Source organism: Cyprinodon tularosa, unplaced genomic scaffold (genome assembly GCF_016077235.1).
Source record: "Cyprinodon tularosa strain WSP-4 unplaced genomic scaffold, ASM1607723v1 ctg68, whole genome shotgun sequence".
Taxonomy (NCBI): Eukaryota; Metazoa; Chordata; class Actinopteri; order Cyprinodontiformes; family Cyprinodontidae; genus Cyprinodon; species Cyprinodon tularosa.
In genome coordinates, this window is record NW_024039429.1 from 895098 (window position 1) to 914829 (window position 19732).

Consider the following 19732-nt stretch of genomic DNA (forward strand, 5'->3'; position numbering starts at 1 on the left):
TGAGGAAAAGTTCCAAAGTTTGGTTCCCATTTGTAGTGAATCTCCTAAACTCTGACACTTATGAATAATATCCAGTTTTGCCAACTGATGTCAAAGGTCAACTATTAGCTTTGTAGAGATCAGTGTTTGATTTAATTCTAGTATAAATACAGAGCATTAGTCACCAAACAGGATAAATCAGACTGAGAAACAAAATGGACAAATCAAGGGTGAGGAGTCAGGGGACTTTAACCCAGGGCTAATTATGAAACTATTTTCAAACCTTTTATATATCTTACAAAGCCGAATTTAATCCACACTCAAAACATGGAATGAGCATAATGCAGCTACCAGCTTACCAACACTCGTTTGTTCATTTTAACTGAGGTTTTGGGAAAGAAAGATCATCAAATGTATTTAGGAAAGCAGCGCAAAGTGAATCCACTTATATTTTAATCTAAAGTAAATCCAAACACATGAAGTGTCTTAGTAATTAGCTATTGTTGAAATGAAAATGAATTTTGCACGGAAACAAAAATAAAAGCCTGTTTATAGCAGCAGGATCCAGAGATGTTTTCTCTGTAATGACTGTATAAAATAAATATTTCCCCAGAACATTAGGCTTAGGTTCTCCTAAAAGGTTCTTAACTCCAGCCACGACTGCAGTGCGTCTGCAACTCACGGTTTAAAGGCAAAAGGAAGAAACAGTACGAAAGAATCTTGTTTTTAATGCAGCCCAGAGGCCAATGGCAGCTGTGGAGGAGCTGCAAAGATCTACAGCTGAAGTGGGAAAACATTTAAAGAAAAACAAACCATTAGTTATGCACGCCACAACCCCAGCATATATGGCAGACAAGGTGCAAAAAGTTCCTTTGGTGGTCTGTCCCAAGCAAGGAATGGTAGAGGCAGCATTATGCTGTGGGAAAGCTTTTCTGAAAGCTGGTCGGAGACAGTAAAAAATTATTGTGCCCTGTGGACCCCTCGTGGAAGAAAACCTGCAAGAAGGTAAAGACTAAAGCAGATTCTCCTTCCAATATAGCCTGGCTTTCAGTTGTATGCTGCTTTATTTGTCTCTTTAAAATGCTCTTGTGTTTATGGTTGCAAGGTGATCAAATGTGATGAGAAAATTCAAAGGGAGTCCCACTGCAGGGTAATTATCTAAGGAAGGAAGCAGCTACAAGAATGAAGACAAGTCACAATATGTTTTTGTTAAACAAGGTTTTATTTCCATTCTTCTGGTCTTTGAATGGTATGTCTGACACAGTCAGTCTGACAGCAGGTGGCTGGAGCCTCACCCAAAGGGGGGGAGACAGACCAAGTAGCACACATCAATATTTACACCTTGCAGGGGGACTGCAGACTTAGATTTATTCTACTTCAAGCCACAGAAAACTAGTTGTGCTACTGTAGCTTGAGGGGGAGAAAAAAAAAAAAAAAGCACAGAGGAAGAACGGCTGGCTTGAACTGAGCCCTAAGGACTCGATCAGAGTCGGAAGGTAATTACAAAACGCCTAGAAGGTTATTGTATTTCCATCAGGAGGGGATATATAGTTTGGTTTTGGTCACGTCCCAAAAGACAAAAATAAAAAAAATCTGCATCCCAGAAATATAGACTGAGCCTGTTTTACTTTAATAGGAGCTGTACTCTGGAGCAGGTGCAACATTTGGCCTTTAAGATTTCCTCTCCTCTGCTCATGTTGGAGGCACCACAAAGTCATTGGCAACAAATCAACGTGACGTGTCAATTAGGTAATATACGTGATTAGGAACAAGCAACCACAACATTATGGTTTTATTGCATGTCTTATCAAGTTTAAAAACATTAATAAATATACACCATTTTGTTAAAGTTCCATAAAAGCATCCTCACAGAATACAAATGCCGGGAAAGACCATCACTTTGACTTTATGTTTTATGTTCAGATTACAGAAATTAGCAGGATTTTGGATTTATAATACATGATGGTTCGGCTCCAGTAGTCGTACCATTCTGCATCCCTTTATTGAGCACCTCGCAAACTTATGCTGTAAAGCTGCAGACATCGTACCCATTTGGCAAAAAAAACAACATTCAAGCAAAAAGTAAAGGAATCAATGTGACACTTTAAAAACTTTGTCTACATGAGGATGTGGCCCCATATCTGTGCTGGAAAAGGCAGAACGTTGATGAGATTTGACATTCAAATGGAAATTAATTTGCTTTCCCCGTTCTGGGAGCAAAGCTCTCGTTTTCAGCACGGTACGGACACAAACTGCAGCAGTGAAATGGGAGCACAGGAGCCAAATTAGCCAACGAGTTGATGTTTTGGACCATTTCTTCACTCGGATCATTACCATTGCTCCCCCATAAAACAAAACTAAATTAATTAGAGAGATCTAACTGTGCTAGTAGGAGGTATATTTGTCACATTCTGACAGAGGAAGAAAAAACTGTAGCTTGTAGTTTCAGATTTAATGTCCTAAGAGCACATTCTAGTCAGAGGTTTACAGAAATTCCTCACGGACATAAAAGTCATTAGTTTTAGGCATTTAATGAGGCATTTGAGCAGTTCTTTTGTGTGTTTGTGTGTGGTGTGGGGGAGGGGGTAATGACACATACATCAGCAATAAAAAAAATAAAATAGATGAGTGCAAAGGATTAGCTCAAATATATACACCTCCAGTAATATTTGGTTAATTTTGCAGCAAAACAGCCGTTTTTCTCAACGTCGGTAAAAATTAATTGTCCCTTTTGAGTTATCAACAAGTTCCTGACAAGATCCTGGCTGAGAGTTTGACCTCTCCTGCTGGCAGAATTATCAGAACTAATTTTAATTGGTTTATTTCCTGCCACTGAAACAGCTTTAGGCAATGTTCACACTTCTAATGGGCTCCTTCAAAGTTTTCATGTAAAAGTTTCAAACTATTTTTAGGCTTCCTATTCCTCACTTTGTCTTGAGCGATTTTTAAATATAAAATACAAACATTAACTGTGAATTTATGACTGATACGTGCATGGGGGGTATAATGCATAAATAGAAAATAATTGAAAGATAGGTTTGGATATAATGAAGGTAGGAAAGGAAGGGCAAGAGGAAAGGAAGCAGGAAATAAAAATTAAAGGTGAAAGAAGAGAAGGAAGGACACAAGGATGAAAATAGGGCAGATTAAATGACAAAAAGAGGAGTATATAAGGGAAATGGAGGAGGGTACCTGCAAGGTAGGAGGAATAGAAGGAAGAAAAGATAAAAGGGACTGAAATAAGGACATAAGGAAAAAACGGACTACACAACAGAGTGAGGGTGACCAGATGTAAGAAGATAGTGTAGAAGGAAGGACAAAGGACACTTCATAATCCTAATGATAGTGCAGACCGGGAAAAAAAATTCAATTCTCGTTTGCTTAGGGACCCAACATAGGATGAAAGGTGAAAAAGAATCTAAGCCTTCGAAAGCCAGTTTTGATGAAGTATAGGATGAATGAATTACTGAGACACTCCACTTTGTACAGGTTCAACACAAAGCAACCCAAGAACTCCTAAACCTCATTCATACATTAGAAGTTGCTGGAATATCAGCCTCAGTGTCAACAACTGACTGAGTTTAACATCAACACAGACTGAAATCAGTCAATGTTAAAAATAAATCTGCTGACATGAATGAGTCAAATTCTCTAAGGTTTCATCCTCAAGACATAAACAATGATAGGAAACTTATTAGGATACAGACAGGAACATTTATTGTGGCACGATAACTGGAACCTATATCCCTTCAGGTTGTTCTGTTGTACTTTAAAAAGTGACCCAAATAATTATTGACTGTCAGCAAATTTGCGTAATTTAACTCAAACAATCATCTATATAGATATTACGTGGACAAAGCTGTACGGTCCAATAAAAAACATAGAACTGGTATGTGAATGAATAAAACAGATCTCAGATCTATTAACATTTTTGGACTTTAAAATGTTTTACAAAGGAAGCCGACTAATTTTCTCAACCAATTCTATGGTGGTCAGGGTTCAGACATAGTCAGAATTGTTCTGATGGCAGCAAAATGAGGGCTTGAAAAGCCTAATAAAAGGCGTTCATAGCTTTAAAAATAAATTACTGAGGGTAAAGTATATTTTCAGCATGTATGTATGAGGTATGGATGATCAGGAATTTAAAAATAATCTAAAACTTGTGCTTAAAAAAACATTTTTTTATATTTTTTGTCATTATTGAGAGTTTTATGACCGGTGTTTATTAACTCCTCAAACTGCATTCAAGCTTGATTTAGGCTGCAGTGCTTCTTTAGGTATATTTATAATCTGCAGGTGTTTGGTTAATATTACTCCTTTTAAAGATGACTTGAACCAGAAAATGTGTTGGCTGGTTTTACTGACAGTTCTCAGGCATTGCGGTGACTGCTAAATTCCCTCTGGAGGACGTACTGCTGTCTAGACAGGACTGGACTCAGCGGTTGTACTTTTGATTTCCCCAAAGGCGGGGAGGTTTGGAAAAATGTCCACAAGACGTATATTTACACATTTAAATGACATCCTTTAAAAAAAAAAGAAAGTCTGATAAAATACGTCTGACCATCAGTGCTCGAGTTTAAAGAAGGTTTTTTTTTTCTTTTTTAACTAAAACGCTCCCAGCTTAATCCATTATGTGTTTCTGTACACTTTAAGACTGCCTCCTTTTTTTTTAGCAGGCAGTTAAGAGGTGCAAACAGTTTCTGTAACTAGTGGTTGATGATGGAACATGATTGGAAAGGCATGTAAAAAAAAAAAGAAAATTGTCCAATGAAAAAGCTTCATTTCTCGGCAGTAGTTTCTTTTATCTTCCGCTCTCTGAATCCGCAGCTGTTAAACGTTCGATCCAACTCAACATCTGATCCCTCCTGCTTGTTAATCCTGCAGTCCGACCGTCAGTCTTCCTCACTACTTCTGGTGGAAGTTTCAGTCATTTCATCCACTGTTTCAGGCTCTCTGTAAGACGATCGACCCCACACTAGATGAATTTGAAGCACTTTGTCTTATCATGGGGCAAACGAGTCTTAAACAGCACAGAATCCACTCTGAACTGCGTATATAGCAGCGGCATATAACCGTACACCTTGACAAAGAAGTTGATGCATTTGTGGCGCTCGTGGAAGTGCGAGTCGTCATGTGAGAGGGCCTGAGGACAGCCAGGGCAGCGGAAAGTCCACCGGGAGGTTACCTGAAACAAACACAGGGACCGTAAATTTACAGTTGTTTTACCAACTGTTGCTGAAAAACCTGATTTATTGTACTGGTCAGTCATAAATATGCTGTCCAGTGATAAAATGTCCTTGTATGAGAAATCCTGGAGAAAAGAATAGTACAGATTCAATATGGCAGTTTGTAATTATAATTGTGTGTTTGCAATATAGAAAATGCCAGTTTGAGTAATGGCAAGGCTAAGTGGGCAACAACAAAAATACACATTCTGATGAGGATAGATGGATAAAATATAAATAAGACAAGCCGTGTAAAGAAATACAAGATAAAAACTAAAAAAAACAACCTTGCACAAATATTCAGCAGCACGGATATTTTTCACTGTTTATGTTACAGTCGAACTTCAATGCATTTAAATGAGATTTTATGACGGACAGAAACAAAGAATATAACTCAAGGGTAAGGAAATGTACAACTTTCAGATGTAAAAAAACAAAACCCCAAAAACATAAAAAAGCTACTTAAAATAATAGTATCTGTTTGTATTCATCTTCCTGAGTCCATACTAGGTAGAGCGACTCTTAACTGCAACTGGCTTCAGGTCTTTAGAGGTACATCTCTTCTAGCTTTGCACATCTAGATTTTAAAGTTTATTCTTTATGAAAATGTGAACCCAAGCCCTTTGCATCCTCAAACAGGTTTACTTACTTAATATTTATCCCTTTCCATCAACCTCTACCAGATTTTTTATTTGCCGACAGAAAGCATGATGCTGGCACCTCCAAGTATGAGAAAAGGCAAGGCATTACTACATAGATTAGTCCCTTTCAAGTCAAAGTTTCTTAAATTTACAGCTATAGAGCTCACTATTATTAATGACATTATTGTCCTCAACATTAAACCAGGTAATCTGTGTAAATCACAGGCACAGTGGGCTTTCAAAGCATGCAGGTGAGATTGGGGAACCAAAGGCTGCTGCTGACATTGCCCATTATTTACCTGAGAGTTGTGAGTTATATGCGAGGGGTTTCCTCTGGGAGAATTCCCTAAAGGGCGGAGCTCTCTGCTGCAACCCTAACGAGGTCCTTTTTAAAAAGATTAGAAAATAATTGGGCTGTGCAGCGATACATTGGATAATGCTGCTGCCTTGTAGCAAAAAGGTTCTGGGTTCGATTACTGGCCTGGGATCTTTTTGCATGCTCTCCCTGTGTATGCGTTGGTTCACTCCAGGTACTCCGGCTTCCTCCCACAGTCCAAAAACATGACTTTTAGGTTAATTGGCTTCTCTAAATTCTCCTTAGGCGTGAGTGTGCATGGTTGTTTGTCTTTGCATGTCTCTAGAGATAGAATCACGCAAAAACAGATCGGCACCGGCAACACCACGACCCTGACAAGGACTAAGCAGGAGAAAATGGATGGATAGATAGAAAGTACAGTTAAGGTTTCATTTTGACTAATAGTGTTTTTTTTTTTATTTGTCTTGGAGTGTTTGTGACAAACTACATATGAGATGTTCTTATAGCCTTGTTCAAAAACGGCTTTCTTCCTGCCAGTCTTCCATAAAGGTTAGATTTGCAGTGTACGCAATAGTTTCCCCTTTAAACCAGGGTTCTTGACTCTTTGTTCCATCTACTCATTGTTCTTTTTTATCAATTTCTTTGCTGGGTTGCATTTGTGTCAAAAACATTGCAATATTGATGGAACAGAGCTCTGTGACATGTTCAAAGCTCAAAATGTTTTATGACCTAAATCTACCCCAAAGATGATTTTGCGACTTCATCCTTGATTTAAAAAGAAAAGAGAACACACCATATACCATTTCTGGCCTGATAAAGTGTCAACTGAACATATTTCAATGTGTGGTGATGTCACAAGGAATAAGCATTTTCTCGCCAATGTGCAAACATTAACAGTGTCTGAAAATCTTATAGCAAAGAGCAGTTGATAAAGCCACAAAGTACAAAAACAAACTTTAAAATGAAAAAAATAATAATAATAATAATAATAATCTAATACCATCAATAGTTAATATTTTTATCATAAAAATAGATTTTGGAACAGCAAGGATACACTTAAAGGAGAAGTTCGGTTTTTTACACTTTAAGCCCATTTTCTGTAGTGTCCAGGATGAAATCGAATGATCGACACCAACATTTTGACGATTGGTCCTGTCTCTGCTTTTTGGCTCATTTAGAATCAACCCCTGGCTGCTTTAGAATGGCTAGCATAGAGCATGTCCGATAATGTCCTTAAAACAACCTTAAACGTTCTTTTTTTTAAATATGCTACTCACCGGGTCGTCAGCGCTGTTCAATGACGTTCCAAAAAAAGTTTCGTGAAGAAAAAACGTTCCTGTAGTGTTTTATTTAGCATTTTGTAAATCCCATTGAGTTCTGTAGGAATAGTCAATATTCCGCTGCCACCGGAAACGGAAATGGGGCCTGTTTACACAGTTGTAGTCTTTTCGCTTCACTCTGTGTACTCCGACGTCGAGAATCAAGAATCCACCTTTCGTATTCCATTTTCAGAGTTTTTTAAAGTGTTTAACAGAGACGTTAGCACCTCGACGTCGGAGTACACAGAGTGAAGCGAAAAGACTACAACTGTGTAAACAGGCCCCATTTCCGTTTCCGGTGGCAGGGGAATATTGACTATTCCTACAGAACTCAATGGGATTTACAAAATGCTAAATAAAACACTACAGGAACGTTTTTTCTTTACGAAACTTTTTTTGGAACGTCATTGAACAGCGCTGACGACCCGGTGAGTAGCATATTTTAAAAAAAGAACGTTTAAGGTTGTTTTAAGGACATTATCGGACATGCTCTATGCAAGCCATTCTAAAGCAGCCAGGGGTTGATTCTAAATGAGCCAAAAGCAGAGACAGGACCAATTGTCAAACTTTTGGTGTCGATCATTCGATTTCATCCTGGACACTACAGAAAATGGGCTTAAAGTGTAAAAAACCGAACTTCTCCTTTAAATGAAGATGCTAAAATCAATAAAAATCTGAAGGTGAATCATTTGTTTAGCGGTCATTAGGACACCTCGGGAAAAGCTTATTATAAACATCCATAAATGCAACCTTTTTATCCTTCTTCCTTGCAAACAATAAATAAATAAACTCTTTTCCACCCCAGTTGCTTCAAAACACAAAGTAATGAAGCACAAACAGCAAGACGATTCTGGGGGAAGTGGTTTGTGGTTAGAAAACATTCCAGAAAAAAAAAAAACTTGCTAAGAAAAACAAGTCAAAGCCTCTAAAGCAAATTTAAGCATTGAGTGCTAAAGTCTGCTCTGTTACACAAAAGTAACACAATAGCACAGAGCATATTTCATTACACAAGGAATCCTCTGCAATTACATATAGAAAAAAAAATTAAAATAAAAATAAACCTCAAATGGGAAGTTATTTTAATAAAACTAAACAAGCTCAAGAGGTGCTAACTAATTATTAAAATGTGTAAAGATGGACCCTTAAGAGTGCAGCATCCACAAGAGAACCTTTTTAGATCTAATCTACTATCTTAGTAATCCTTGCAGTGTCTAAACTATTAACTTTAAAACCCAAGTTATTAATCCAGAAGCGAAAAACAAAAACAGAGCTTTTTAAATGTATACATTTTTTTTTCTAGACCTAAATTTAAAGGTTCACTTAAGTGCAGTAGGATTTTTCCCCACTATCTAATCTGTTCCTTCTGCAACACTTTTCCCCCCACTTAATATTTTATTACAGTGTTGATAAAGCATTCAGAACAGTCAGCTTTGTTCATATTGTATCGTGGCTTACCCTCTTTTAGAGAAGCAGTGCATCGAGATAAAGATTACACCATATCTTCATAAATGGATTTTCTTTTATGGTATTGTGTTTACACTTAAACAGAAGGACAACGGACGACCAACAATCTTAAAATTAAAAGGTAAACATGGGTTTGTTTATATTAACATGTGCGATAGTTTAACATTTTATAGATTTGATCTAAAATGAGCCGAAAAGGAAGTCCTCTAATTTGGAAAACAAAGCTTTAATCAAGGACAATTTAGTTTTATTTTGCAGTTTTAAAAAAAACAGCATGTCCTTGTTTTATAACAAACTCTTCAACTCGCACTTTGTTCAATCCTAAATACAAGACTGATCTTTTGAAAGTTTCCCATGTTCTGCCAACTGTCTAATAAATATTTAATTTATCAGTGTTATAGACAAGATGCTAAGCTCTTAAAATGGTTGCTGCAGAGTCACTGCTGCTGAAGTTTTCATATACAATAATCAGTGCTGCTGGTGAACAAAAAAATAAATAAAACAGCTTTGAAGCTTTGTTTTAGTCTCAGCTGTGAGCCCATTATAACAGACAAAGCCATCAAAAGGCCCATTTAAAGCCTATTCTATGAGATTCTCCAGAGCTATTACAAAGTCAGCTTGAGACAGTGCTTCTCTCACACAAAGGGAACAAATGTTAGCTAATCAAGCAGCAAAAGCAGGAATCTTACAATGCATTAAAGTAAAAAAAAAAAGGCACAAAGCGGCAGCTTAAAGAGTGGATAGATGTTTCTATAAAAACCCCTGCCTAAAAGATAAGGTCCCTCCGTTTAAAAACAACAGTGGTAAATCTGCTGCTGTGCTATTTAAGATCTCAATATTGAAGGGGGAAAAAAGCCTCACAAAACATCTGAAATTTAATGTCAGCTTCTCACCAGAGGTGCATAAAAAAAAGCAATTTAGTTCCCAATCTTATTTGTCCTATTAGCCGGAAAAGAAGAGAAATATCTCCCCTCAACCATAAGAACGACAGACTTGCTCCAAATTCAATATTCAGGGGGCTTACTCTACAGTGAGGTGCTGTCGCACAACAAAAGGCAGCCTTAATTCCCTGCTGAAAATTGCCAGACATATAAATCAGGCAGAACTTTAAAACCGAAGGCAGTTCAGAGATTTCCAGCAATTTCCATGGCTTGATTAGAATTATTTGCCGGAGACATAAACATACGCTCGAGAAGAAAACTCAAGCAGAACACACCGATTTGAGCTGAAAATGTTTGTGTGAGGATATTGGATATGTCTGTTTGAGTAATGGGGAGTTTATACATGGGAAATAAACGCAAAATAAATCCTAGAATAGTAACAGGAACCTGAAGGGTGAGGACACTGCATGCTACGTTTCTGACCTTGATGGGTGGTTTGCGGGTTATGTGAGACACCAGAAAGTTCATGGCAATGTCCTCGCAGTTTATGTATTCGTCCACCATGTCCCTGATGGCCTGGGGCATCCCGTAAGAGTACAGGTAGGCGTAGTACTACAAGGACAAAAAAAACATAGGGGAAATCAGTCAACAATATGGCTGCCTTAAACTCTACAGGGCCATAGTTTGTTTATAAGAGTGTTCAGAGTCTGACCTTATGGAAGAAAGCAGCTCCTGTCAGTACCATGGAGAGCTCACAGGAGTAGTTGGAGTTGTAGAGCCAGGACTGATGGTTGACGTCCCACGCATGGTACCTCCCAGGGAAACCGACAATGCGATCTCTGGCCTCACGCCACACTCTGAGAGACACCATCAAACAGAAAAACAGATTCCTTTGAAACTTTGCTCAAGCTCTTACAAGATCAGATAAAGCTTTTTCCTCATGCATTTCCATCCTTATATTATATTAATAAGTGATGTTAAATGCCAAAGAATTTTAGTACCGTAAGTCATAAACTTATTCTTAATCCTTTAAATTAGTAACAGCTTGACATAACCATAAACTGCAACCTCATTTGTTTGGGTTTTGTGTGACAAAGTACATAGAGTACTATAAAGTAGTTTTTACAATTTGAAATCCAAAAAGTGGAGAATGCTGTCTCTTTAATAAACGTTCTTTGCCAACGTTTAGCTTGACGTTCTACTGCTTTTTTACTTCTGTAGCAGCTTTTTTTTTTTGCCACACTGAAAAAAAAGGCATTTAAAACTTAAAATTGGAATCATGCATATAGAAATCTAATGTGAAAAGCATTTTCTAATAGTATATTGTACATTTTTCATTGAATTATTAATGAAGAAATTTATTTATTAAGCCATTCTCCAAATCTATATGGAGTGCTACATGGAGTTAAAAAAAAACAATTCATAAATCTGATTAATAGCTTTGTTATGACACATTTAAAAGATGGATTCCTTAGATCCTCATTGCAAAACCACCTTCTTTTTCATCTTGCATTTTAAAATACTTTTCTCAGCTGCATTGTGATTTTAGCTCTCTCATTGGTTAGACATCCACACTTGGTTCACAACATGACCATCAATAGAGCTGCTAATATCTGAGGAGCTACTGCGACTGTTTAACTGGTTTTCAGTGTGCTCAGGGATCAAAAGGTTAAACGAGAGGGTATAAACTGAAATGGCTGTTTTTCAATGACTCCTGGTCCTCCATACCCTGAAGGCTGGATCATTGTCCTGACAGCAAATCGTCCAAGATGAGCTGTGGAATTTTTCAGCTGCTCCAGATTAATCCATGCATTGCATGCCGTGCTCTTTGGTCTTCATGAATCTGTTAAAAAATTAACAGAGGCCTTCACAGAACAGTCTATTAGATTAAACTAGTGGATGAAAAACTAATTATGTGACCTCTGAAGGCATTTGATTGCATTTGTTTATTATTTAAGTACAGATGGAAAATGCTAAGTAACTATACTTCTATAATTTTATATAATTCTTTCTTTTTTTTCTTCCATTTTAAAATTATTTTGCACCTTGTTTTGATTTAGTTCATTCAATCCCTATAAAATGCCAAATAATTGTTTTTGTTCTAATGTCAAAAGAAATTTGTAAAATGTCATGGGGGGATAAATACTTTAACAAGCAAGTATATTCATGTGGGACATCTGTAAACTAGAAAGAAACATACTTCAGCTGAGTTGCGTGTTGAAGTTGATCAGATTAGATAAACGTCTCCTACCGTCAAATAAGATCCAAGAAATTTCAAAAAGCAATTCAGCATCTCAAATGAGCTCATGTGAAACCACTTATCTAAGATGCTCAGCTGCGCCACAACTTCCCTTTCCTCAGAGTGGAGGTCAGGAAACATTCTTGGATAATCATTGGGGACGTTTGAGAAATTCATCACAAATGAGCCAGTGCACACACAAACAGTCAGAGGATAAGTTTCTGCTTGTCTGGAAAAGCTGCCACTGCAATCTCACACAAGACTGGAATAGGAGCAATGATGTTCACGAAATAACAGCACAAAAAATTTCGTTAAACATTCGGGTACCTTGTATATCGATTTTCAACTAAATTTGAACTCTTTACAGATTCTGTATTTTTCAGAATTTGGAGTTTTACCATTTTTAGAATTATTTTTCTGCATAATTGTGAAGTAGAAAGAATGTTTACAATTAAAATTAAATAGGGAGTATATTTGTCTCCTGGTAACAAATCAGACCAAGACCCTTTAACCCCAGTTTTTCTTCAACATAAAGCTTAACTATTTTATCAGAAATTATTTAAATCAGCTATAGTCAGTTTTATCTTGACTAAATTTACAGTGGTTTTCAAATGTGACACACCTGACCAAAAAAAAATGGGTGATTAATCAGGCCCTGCAGCCCTTGGTGGCTGTTGAGAAGTAAATGCAATCATTTGATGCAGGTGTGCTGAAGCAGAGACATGTAAAACATGCAGGACTGTGGATTCTGAAGAAAATGGTTTGAAAAGCACTGATTTAGAGCAGAGGTTATATAATCTGGTCCTCAAGTACCACTACCATTCAGGTTTTACCTTTCTCTGCACTAACTTTACAACCCTGTTCTTCTGCTGTTAATCATTGATTCATACAAGTCAGATGTGTGGCAGCAAGGAGACACATAAAACATGCAGGACTGTGGTACCTGAAGAGCAGGATTGGGAACCTCTGTCACAAAGCAATGTTCTTTAGACAGAAGAGACTTTTGGACTAATGCACAGCAGCACGTTTGGTAAAAATACACATCACATATCCACTGTGGGGCTTAGAGGCCGAGGAATGATGATTTTGTCATCTTTTAGTTATTCATTCAAACATGAACTGCAATCCAATATGATTCAACAAACCTTATGAAAATAATACCAGACTCAGGCGCAAACCTACAACAGTAAAATCATTGAGCTTCAGTGACCCAGTCAGTCCTAACTTAACCTGAATGGAACACTGAATTGACACCAACAAGGCTATGCACAATCTTATGCTGGAAAGTAAGAATTGGTACTGGAGAACAGTGGGTTGATCTCTCAAAAAGGATTAATATATTCAAGCAGAAAAAAATAACACTTTAAGGTATTCATGCTTAAGGTTTTTCTTCATGCATTGTTTAAAAAAAACCCACTAAAAACGAAATGTCCTTCCAGATGATTCCATTACAAAAAAAGGAATTGCGAGTAAGTAGTTTTAATCGAAACATCCAAAGCTGTGAGAGGAACCATAGAGAATCTTTTTTTAGTAGATTAAACAAAAATAAAATAAATACTTGTCAGAAGGGTTTTAAATCCTTCCAGAAGGTAAAAGATACTCTACATTGACTGACCTGAAGCCAAACATGATTTCATCGTGCCGAAGATGAGCATCATCGTCAATGGAGAGGATGGCCTCAGTTTCCACGACGTCCCAGGGAAGAAAGCGATTGTTGAGGCTGTTCTTCTCTGTGCGGACAACCTGCAGGCATGAGTTTAGCAAAAGACCATTAATATAAAAGCAACACTGGTACCAGTTTGAAAAGACATCTATAAGAAAAAAAATAAAGAAAAACAATTTAAGACTCATCATGTAAGCTACCATTTCTTTTAGAAATTAGTGGCCATTTTCCTTTCTCAAAGGTAAAAAAGAACCTAAATAACATTTAAATCTCTTTTTCAAATTTTCTCAATTTATCTCAATTCAAAAGGCACAAAGACTTTACTGGTATTAAATACACAAATAGCAGCTTCTTAACATCCTAGACTTTAACACTTTACAGTAAACTTAAAGTATTGCATAAGAACTCGGCAACACACCAACAAATAGGACATAAACATGGCAATTTTTGGCACTGAAGAGACTTTGACAACAAAGCAAATAACAGATTAGTACTTCTGAATAAAGGCAAACCAATCATTAGCCGTAGTTCAGATCTGAACTGTTCTTATCTGAATATTATGTCAATAAAATTATCAACCAACAGAACTTAGTTAAGCCACTGATTTCATAGGATTAAATAAAGAACTGATAAAAGTTAACATTTTATTTGGTGGATAAATGATGAAAATGAGTCACAAAACTCATATTTATTTCTGATTGCATTTAAAATACAACCACTAACAAAGAACTTGAATGGAGTTAGATTTTTCTTTAACCAGTTATGGTCCAGACAAAATGATCTACAAACCAGCATTTCTGTATATCTGGGCTAGCAAAACCAGTTGCTGCATTTGTATTTTTCTGGCTTTAAATGATGAAGTAAATACTAAATGGGAAAAAAAAATTATTCTGATCAGTCACTTGTGTGGTTTTTACCAGATGTATGCATGTCTGGAAGCTTATTTCTGTTATCTTGATAAGAAAAAAACAAACACAGAGAGGAACAACTAACCCTGACATCTTTAATAGGACCAGCTATCAGAAATAAAACTCATTTTGCAGAACGGTATAAGTAGCAGTTTTAACAAAAATGTCACTTTGCAGCAAATCTACAGGTTTTAAGAGAAAAGATGAATCTTACCACAATAGGCAGGCCAATGTCTGGCCACAGAAGGTCATCTGAGGGAGGCTTTGGGGAATTCCACACCACCACTACCTTGTTAAGATATGGCAGCCCGTTCAGCCGCTCCAGAGAGTTCATCAGCACCTCCTCCCTCTCATACGTCAGCATGACCACTGTGAACTGCTCTCGAGGGACATTCCCTCCCAGAGCAGCTTGGAATTCTTTCCCAGAGCCCCCAGAGCCCCCACCAATAGGCCTGAAACCAGTTCCAGAGCCAAGGAATTTGGCTTCAGAGGGCAACACAGGGTCCAGAGGGGTGTGAGGAAACAAATGGAAGGGCCCCGGGGCCCTGTTCCAAGCTCTGTACGTGTCTGCAGCCGTGTATGTGAAGTTGCGAAGGAAGCGAGGAGAGGCATAGGGAGGCTCCGTTTCCACAGGGCCCAGATCCAGATCCCCATTATCGGCCAGGTTGGCATCTGTTCCTGCCAGCTTCCCAGCTTTGTGGGGAATCTCCTGTGCGACCTCGTCTTTGATCGGAGCAGCGGGAACCTGAATGCGGGTTCTAACACTTGCAAGGATGGTGTTGAGAACGTTCTCTGAGGTTGAGAAGTAGGTCTCCCACAGAAAGCGACCTTGGCGCCTCATGGCGAGCATGTCATTGTCCGATAAGCTGCGCAAAAGGAAATGGAGCTCTGTGACACGTGGCTTAGGTACTATAATGGCAGCTTCAGTCCAGCGGATAAATTGGTGGTAAGGTAGTTTAGAGTGATCCCCCAACACAACAGGGATGGCTCCTACTTCCAGTGCTTCAAACAGCCTCATGCCGCAGCCTGCTGAGGCGACCAGCTGTCCGTCCCCTGGAGCAATCACCAGGGCGAAAGTAGAAGCCTTGAGCACCTCCAGTCTGTCCTCCCTTTCCCCACAAAGAGCCCATTCTGTCGGCAAACTTGGCTTTGGGTTCTTGCAGGTAAATTCCACCAGCACCTGGTCAAGGCGGCTATCCTGCACCGCCTTTAAAGTGCCAATTATACGATCATCAAAGTCGGCTGGAGGATCTCCCTCCAGCTCCTCCTCAAATGACTGTGGGGGGGCCTCCTGCAGGCTGCTCCTTAAAGACTCTACCCTTTCACCCTGGAAGGTGAAAAGGTACTTTCTCTTTATAGGAACCTGTGGTGGAACTTCCAAAAAGTTAGGTTCTGACAGAGCATGAACCAGTGGGGAGACAACCAGGTCGAAGCCCTCACGGTACTGCTGCTCTAGAAAGCTTGACTGGGCGACTGCTGCTCTTCCTGTGCTGACATTATACAGGAAGTTCTGTGTCATGGACTTCCTGGAGAAATGCACCAGGAGGTGATTGTGTCCATCAGACCTCCAGTAGGGAAGAGCTTTCAGCTGCTTCTCCAGCTCTAGAGGAGATGGCAAAGGAGAAGATTCTATAATTTCTCCTATCAGTACCACATATAAACAGGCGATACTTGGGTTATCAGTTACATAAATATTGCTTTTGACAGATGCTGCAAAAGCCTGCTTTACCAGGGGGTCGAGATAAATGCCCCATGGATAAGTAGTTGTGTCGTAGACATAGACAGGGAATCCAGATGTGAGAGGACAGCGTGCATAGTCGAAGCATGACCTCAGACGACAGGAACGCGCAGACTTTGGTGGCGGTAATCCTGGGTCCTCTTTGTCTGGTAGCAGTCGAACAGGCAAAGACAGCTTGGGCTGGTTCTGGGCCATTAGTTCTTTATAGGAATGTTCAGTCTGGCTAATAACATTTTTCAGCTGCAGCAGATCCTGCTTGGCACTGTCAATGCTGCGCTTGCAGGCCTCGATGCGTAGGTTGAGCCTGGCGATCTCCCCGTTAAGCTCCTGTCTTTTGGCCTCCAGCTGCAGCAGCTCCTCGCTGACCGACTCCCGGATGCGGCATAGGTCCTGCACGTGTTTGGCTTCGCATAGCTCGCCACCGGGGCGCGGCCCGAAGATGCGCTTGTCGGGTCCTCCTGCTTCATCGATGGTGGTGAGGTAGTAATGAGCAATGAGTGGGAAGAAGACCAGGATGAAGAAGAGCATGAAACTGAGCCACGTGAGACGCACCCGGCGCAGCACCCACGTCTGGCCTCCGACACCCACTCCACCACCGTTACGCTGCATTGTTGACCTGTCAGTCCTTTCCTTGCCCCACTAAGGAACCTTTTTTGTAAGGCGCTGCAGCCATAGTCGACCTTGTCAGCAAGGTGGTGGGACAGATGCTATACCATTAAGTCTTCTCTAAAGGTCATCTGCTGATAGTCCAATAGCTGATGTGGGCTCTGGCTGAGCCTCACCTGTACTCTAAAATCTCCTCTGTATTGTAACTGAAAAATACTGATGCCATTTTCTGTCGAGAGGTTTAGCTGTCCTTCTGAACGTTCACAATTAAAGGTTCAGTATGTCCAAAGGGTTCCTCTGTTGATGGACGAAGCCAGGAGGACATGGTGACCATCTGATAACTCAGATGGGCTCATTTTTAGATCCCCGATCAGAAGAACCACGAGGTGCTAAATGTCTTCATTCTTGTTAAAAAAGGAACCTGAAACAGACAGAAATTGGGTAAACTGATTAACAGGGTTATTTAAAGGAAAAAAATATGCTTCTGTTGAAAGTACAGATTATGACATAATCCTAATCCAATTATTGCCTTCACTCCTCAAAACTTGGTCACCTAACAGCAATTCTGGCTTCACGCACAAACTACACACCTCTTGCACACTGCTGATGTGCTGCAGAGATATTAATCATTATACAGCCCTGCTTGCTAACAGCTGTTACTGCTCGCAGTCTTTTCCTAAAGTCATTAATTTGTTAATGAACATGAGAACTTTTATATTTTCCCAGTTGATAGGATTAAAAAAAACTAGAAGAAAAAGTAAAGAATGGTTATTTAATGAACAGCTGCACACAGCTTTATAAAAAAAAAAACTTTAATATTGTATGTGATGAACCAACAAAGTAGCAAAAAATTGTTTCAAAAGTAGCAAATTTTTTAAGCTTACTAAATAAAACTATGTGACATGCATGTATTTAGTGTCTATCATTTTGATACACCAAAGTAAAACCAGTGCAAACAACTGCTATCAGAGGCCTACAATTTATTAAACAACCCATTTGAATATGATTTAGTATTCAAAGGAAATACAAGTTTAAAGGTTTGTTCAAGACCATCATTGAGCAACATCATCAGAAGGTCACAAAAACGGCTCAGGGAGAGTGTTCTGATAAATTGTACAGCAGTTCAGAAACAAAACCGCACCGAAAGCTTCATAAATGTCACTGAAAACTATATTCATCAAGAATGTACATCTTAAACTCAGTATTTGCTATCGTGTGTGAGATGTGGACTGTTTTTTTTTCAAATGAATTTTGCTGCAAAATTCATTACCTCGACTCAAATGAGAATAAAACTTTAGCTTTTAACATTGGATTAAGTATATAAGAGACAATTTACTGGATTATTCAATGTAATTAGGAATATGCAGCCTGAACTGAAGTAAAAATGCAAGATGAGGACAAAGAGAAAACGGTAGGAAACCAGTATGTATGAGATTTACGTTCATCCTAAGCAAAGCTTTCCAAAGTCAGCCAGATGCTCTGCTGCTCGTCCTGTGCATGGCTGCCTAATGCAGAAGACAAATATCAGTGTCCTGAACAATACATGCCATCTCTGGTTTTCAATTAACTTTTCAATTTAATCTTTTTTCATGTAACACTGAGACGAAACTCTGGAGAGCCGTTGTTTGCAACTCACACCCAGCCAGCAAATTAACATCAAAAGCACCTTCAGCAAATCTCATTAATGGCCTCCTCCTGCATCCTGACCTCATCGCCGACTCAAATTACCAAGCACCCTTGATAAGAGTCCATCCTAGAGAGTGATGATTGCCTCAGGACCAGAAAAAGGCTCAGACATGCGGAAGGAAAAAAAGCTGCATCATCTGATGTAAAGTGTTGGACCATTATCAAAGTTCATCTCTGGGACAACAACTGAGGAGCTTTAACAATTTGCTATCCAGTGTATTCAATGAATTTTCAGAAAAGTCACCCCAAAACAAATAGTACAGGATACATTCATTTTAGCATCTTTTCAATTTGTAGGTTTTTCAAAAATGAGACACCATTAGCAAGAAATTATCCCAGACTCAAAGAGCCTTTTAAACATCTATTGAGACTTTTTAGATCATGAGTACAGAATATTATCGCAGATGATCATTTTTTCTGGACTGCTGGATGTTCTGCTAGACCTTAACTAAATCAAAAGCCTTAAATATGTCAACTGATGGGCGAAGTGACAAGCAGTGCTTAACTGCATTACAAATCGAAAACACAATAAACAACCTTATAGAGCTTTTTAGAGCTAGAAGACGAATGACAGAAGTCTTTATCTTCACTAAAATATCAGCTCTAGATACGCATAGGCAAGGCAAATTTATTTGTATAGCACAATTCAGTACAAAGACATGCAAAGTGCTTTACATAATTAAAATATAGGAAAATAAAACAGAATCAAAGAAAGTAGGAAAAAAAATAAGAAAATAAATAAATAAAAATGCAGACTCCAACAATGACGTCTTTACCAACTTCTGTCAACCCTGTTGACTTTATAGGTCCCGGAGCTATTTATTTATATATGGGTATATATAGTCCTCTCCTGAATCTTTGTTGCTTAAAATGTCTGAGTAGATCAGAGCAGAGATAGCAACCAAAAAAAAAAAAAAGACAGTTTTCTTTAAGACACTTCTTTCTGAGTCAAATAAACCTCTCTGGTTGTTGCTCCCAACCCCATACTACAACTAGAGCCTAGGTCATTGTTCCCGTTTTCTTCTTGGACTTATTTATAACTGCGAAGGTCCAAAAACAAAACAAAC

General features: G+C 38.7%; 1 protein-coding gene across 1 annotated transcript; it reads right to left on the minus strand.

Annotated features, from left to right (window-relative positions):
• Positions 1 to 1182: 1182 nt before the first annotated feature.
• extl3 (exostosin-like glycosyltransferase 3) lies at positions 1183 to 17396 on the minus strand. The gene is made up of 5 exons (XM_038267607.1): positions 14850 to 17396; positions 13680 to 13807; positions 10538 to 10682; positions 10309 to 10437; positions 1183 to 5164 (listed from the first exon to the last, which is right to left on the minus strand). The coding sequence occupies exons 1-5, from the start codon at positions 16980 to 16982 to the stop codon at positions 4955 to 4957; spliced, it is 2745 nt and encodes a 914-aa protein (XP_038123535.1). The 5' UTR covers positions 16983 to 17396; the 3' UTR covers positions 1183 to 4954.
• Positions 17397 to 19732: the final 2336 nt, after the last annotated feature.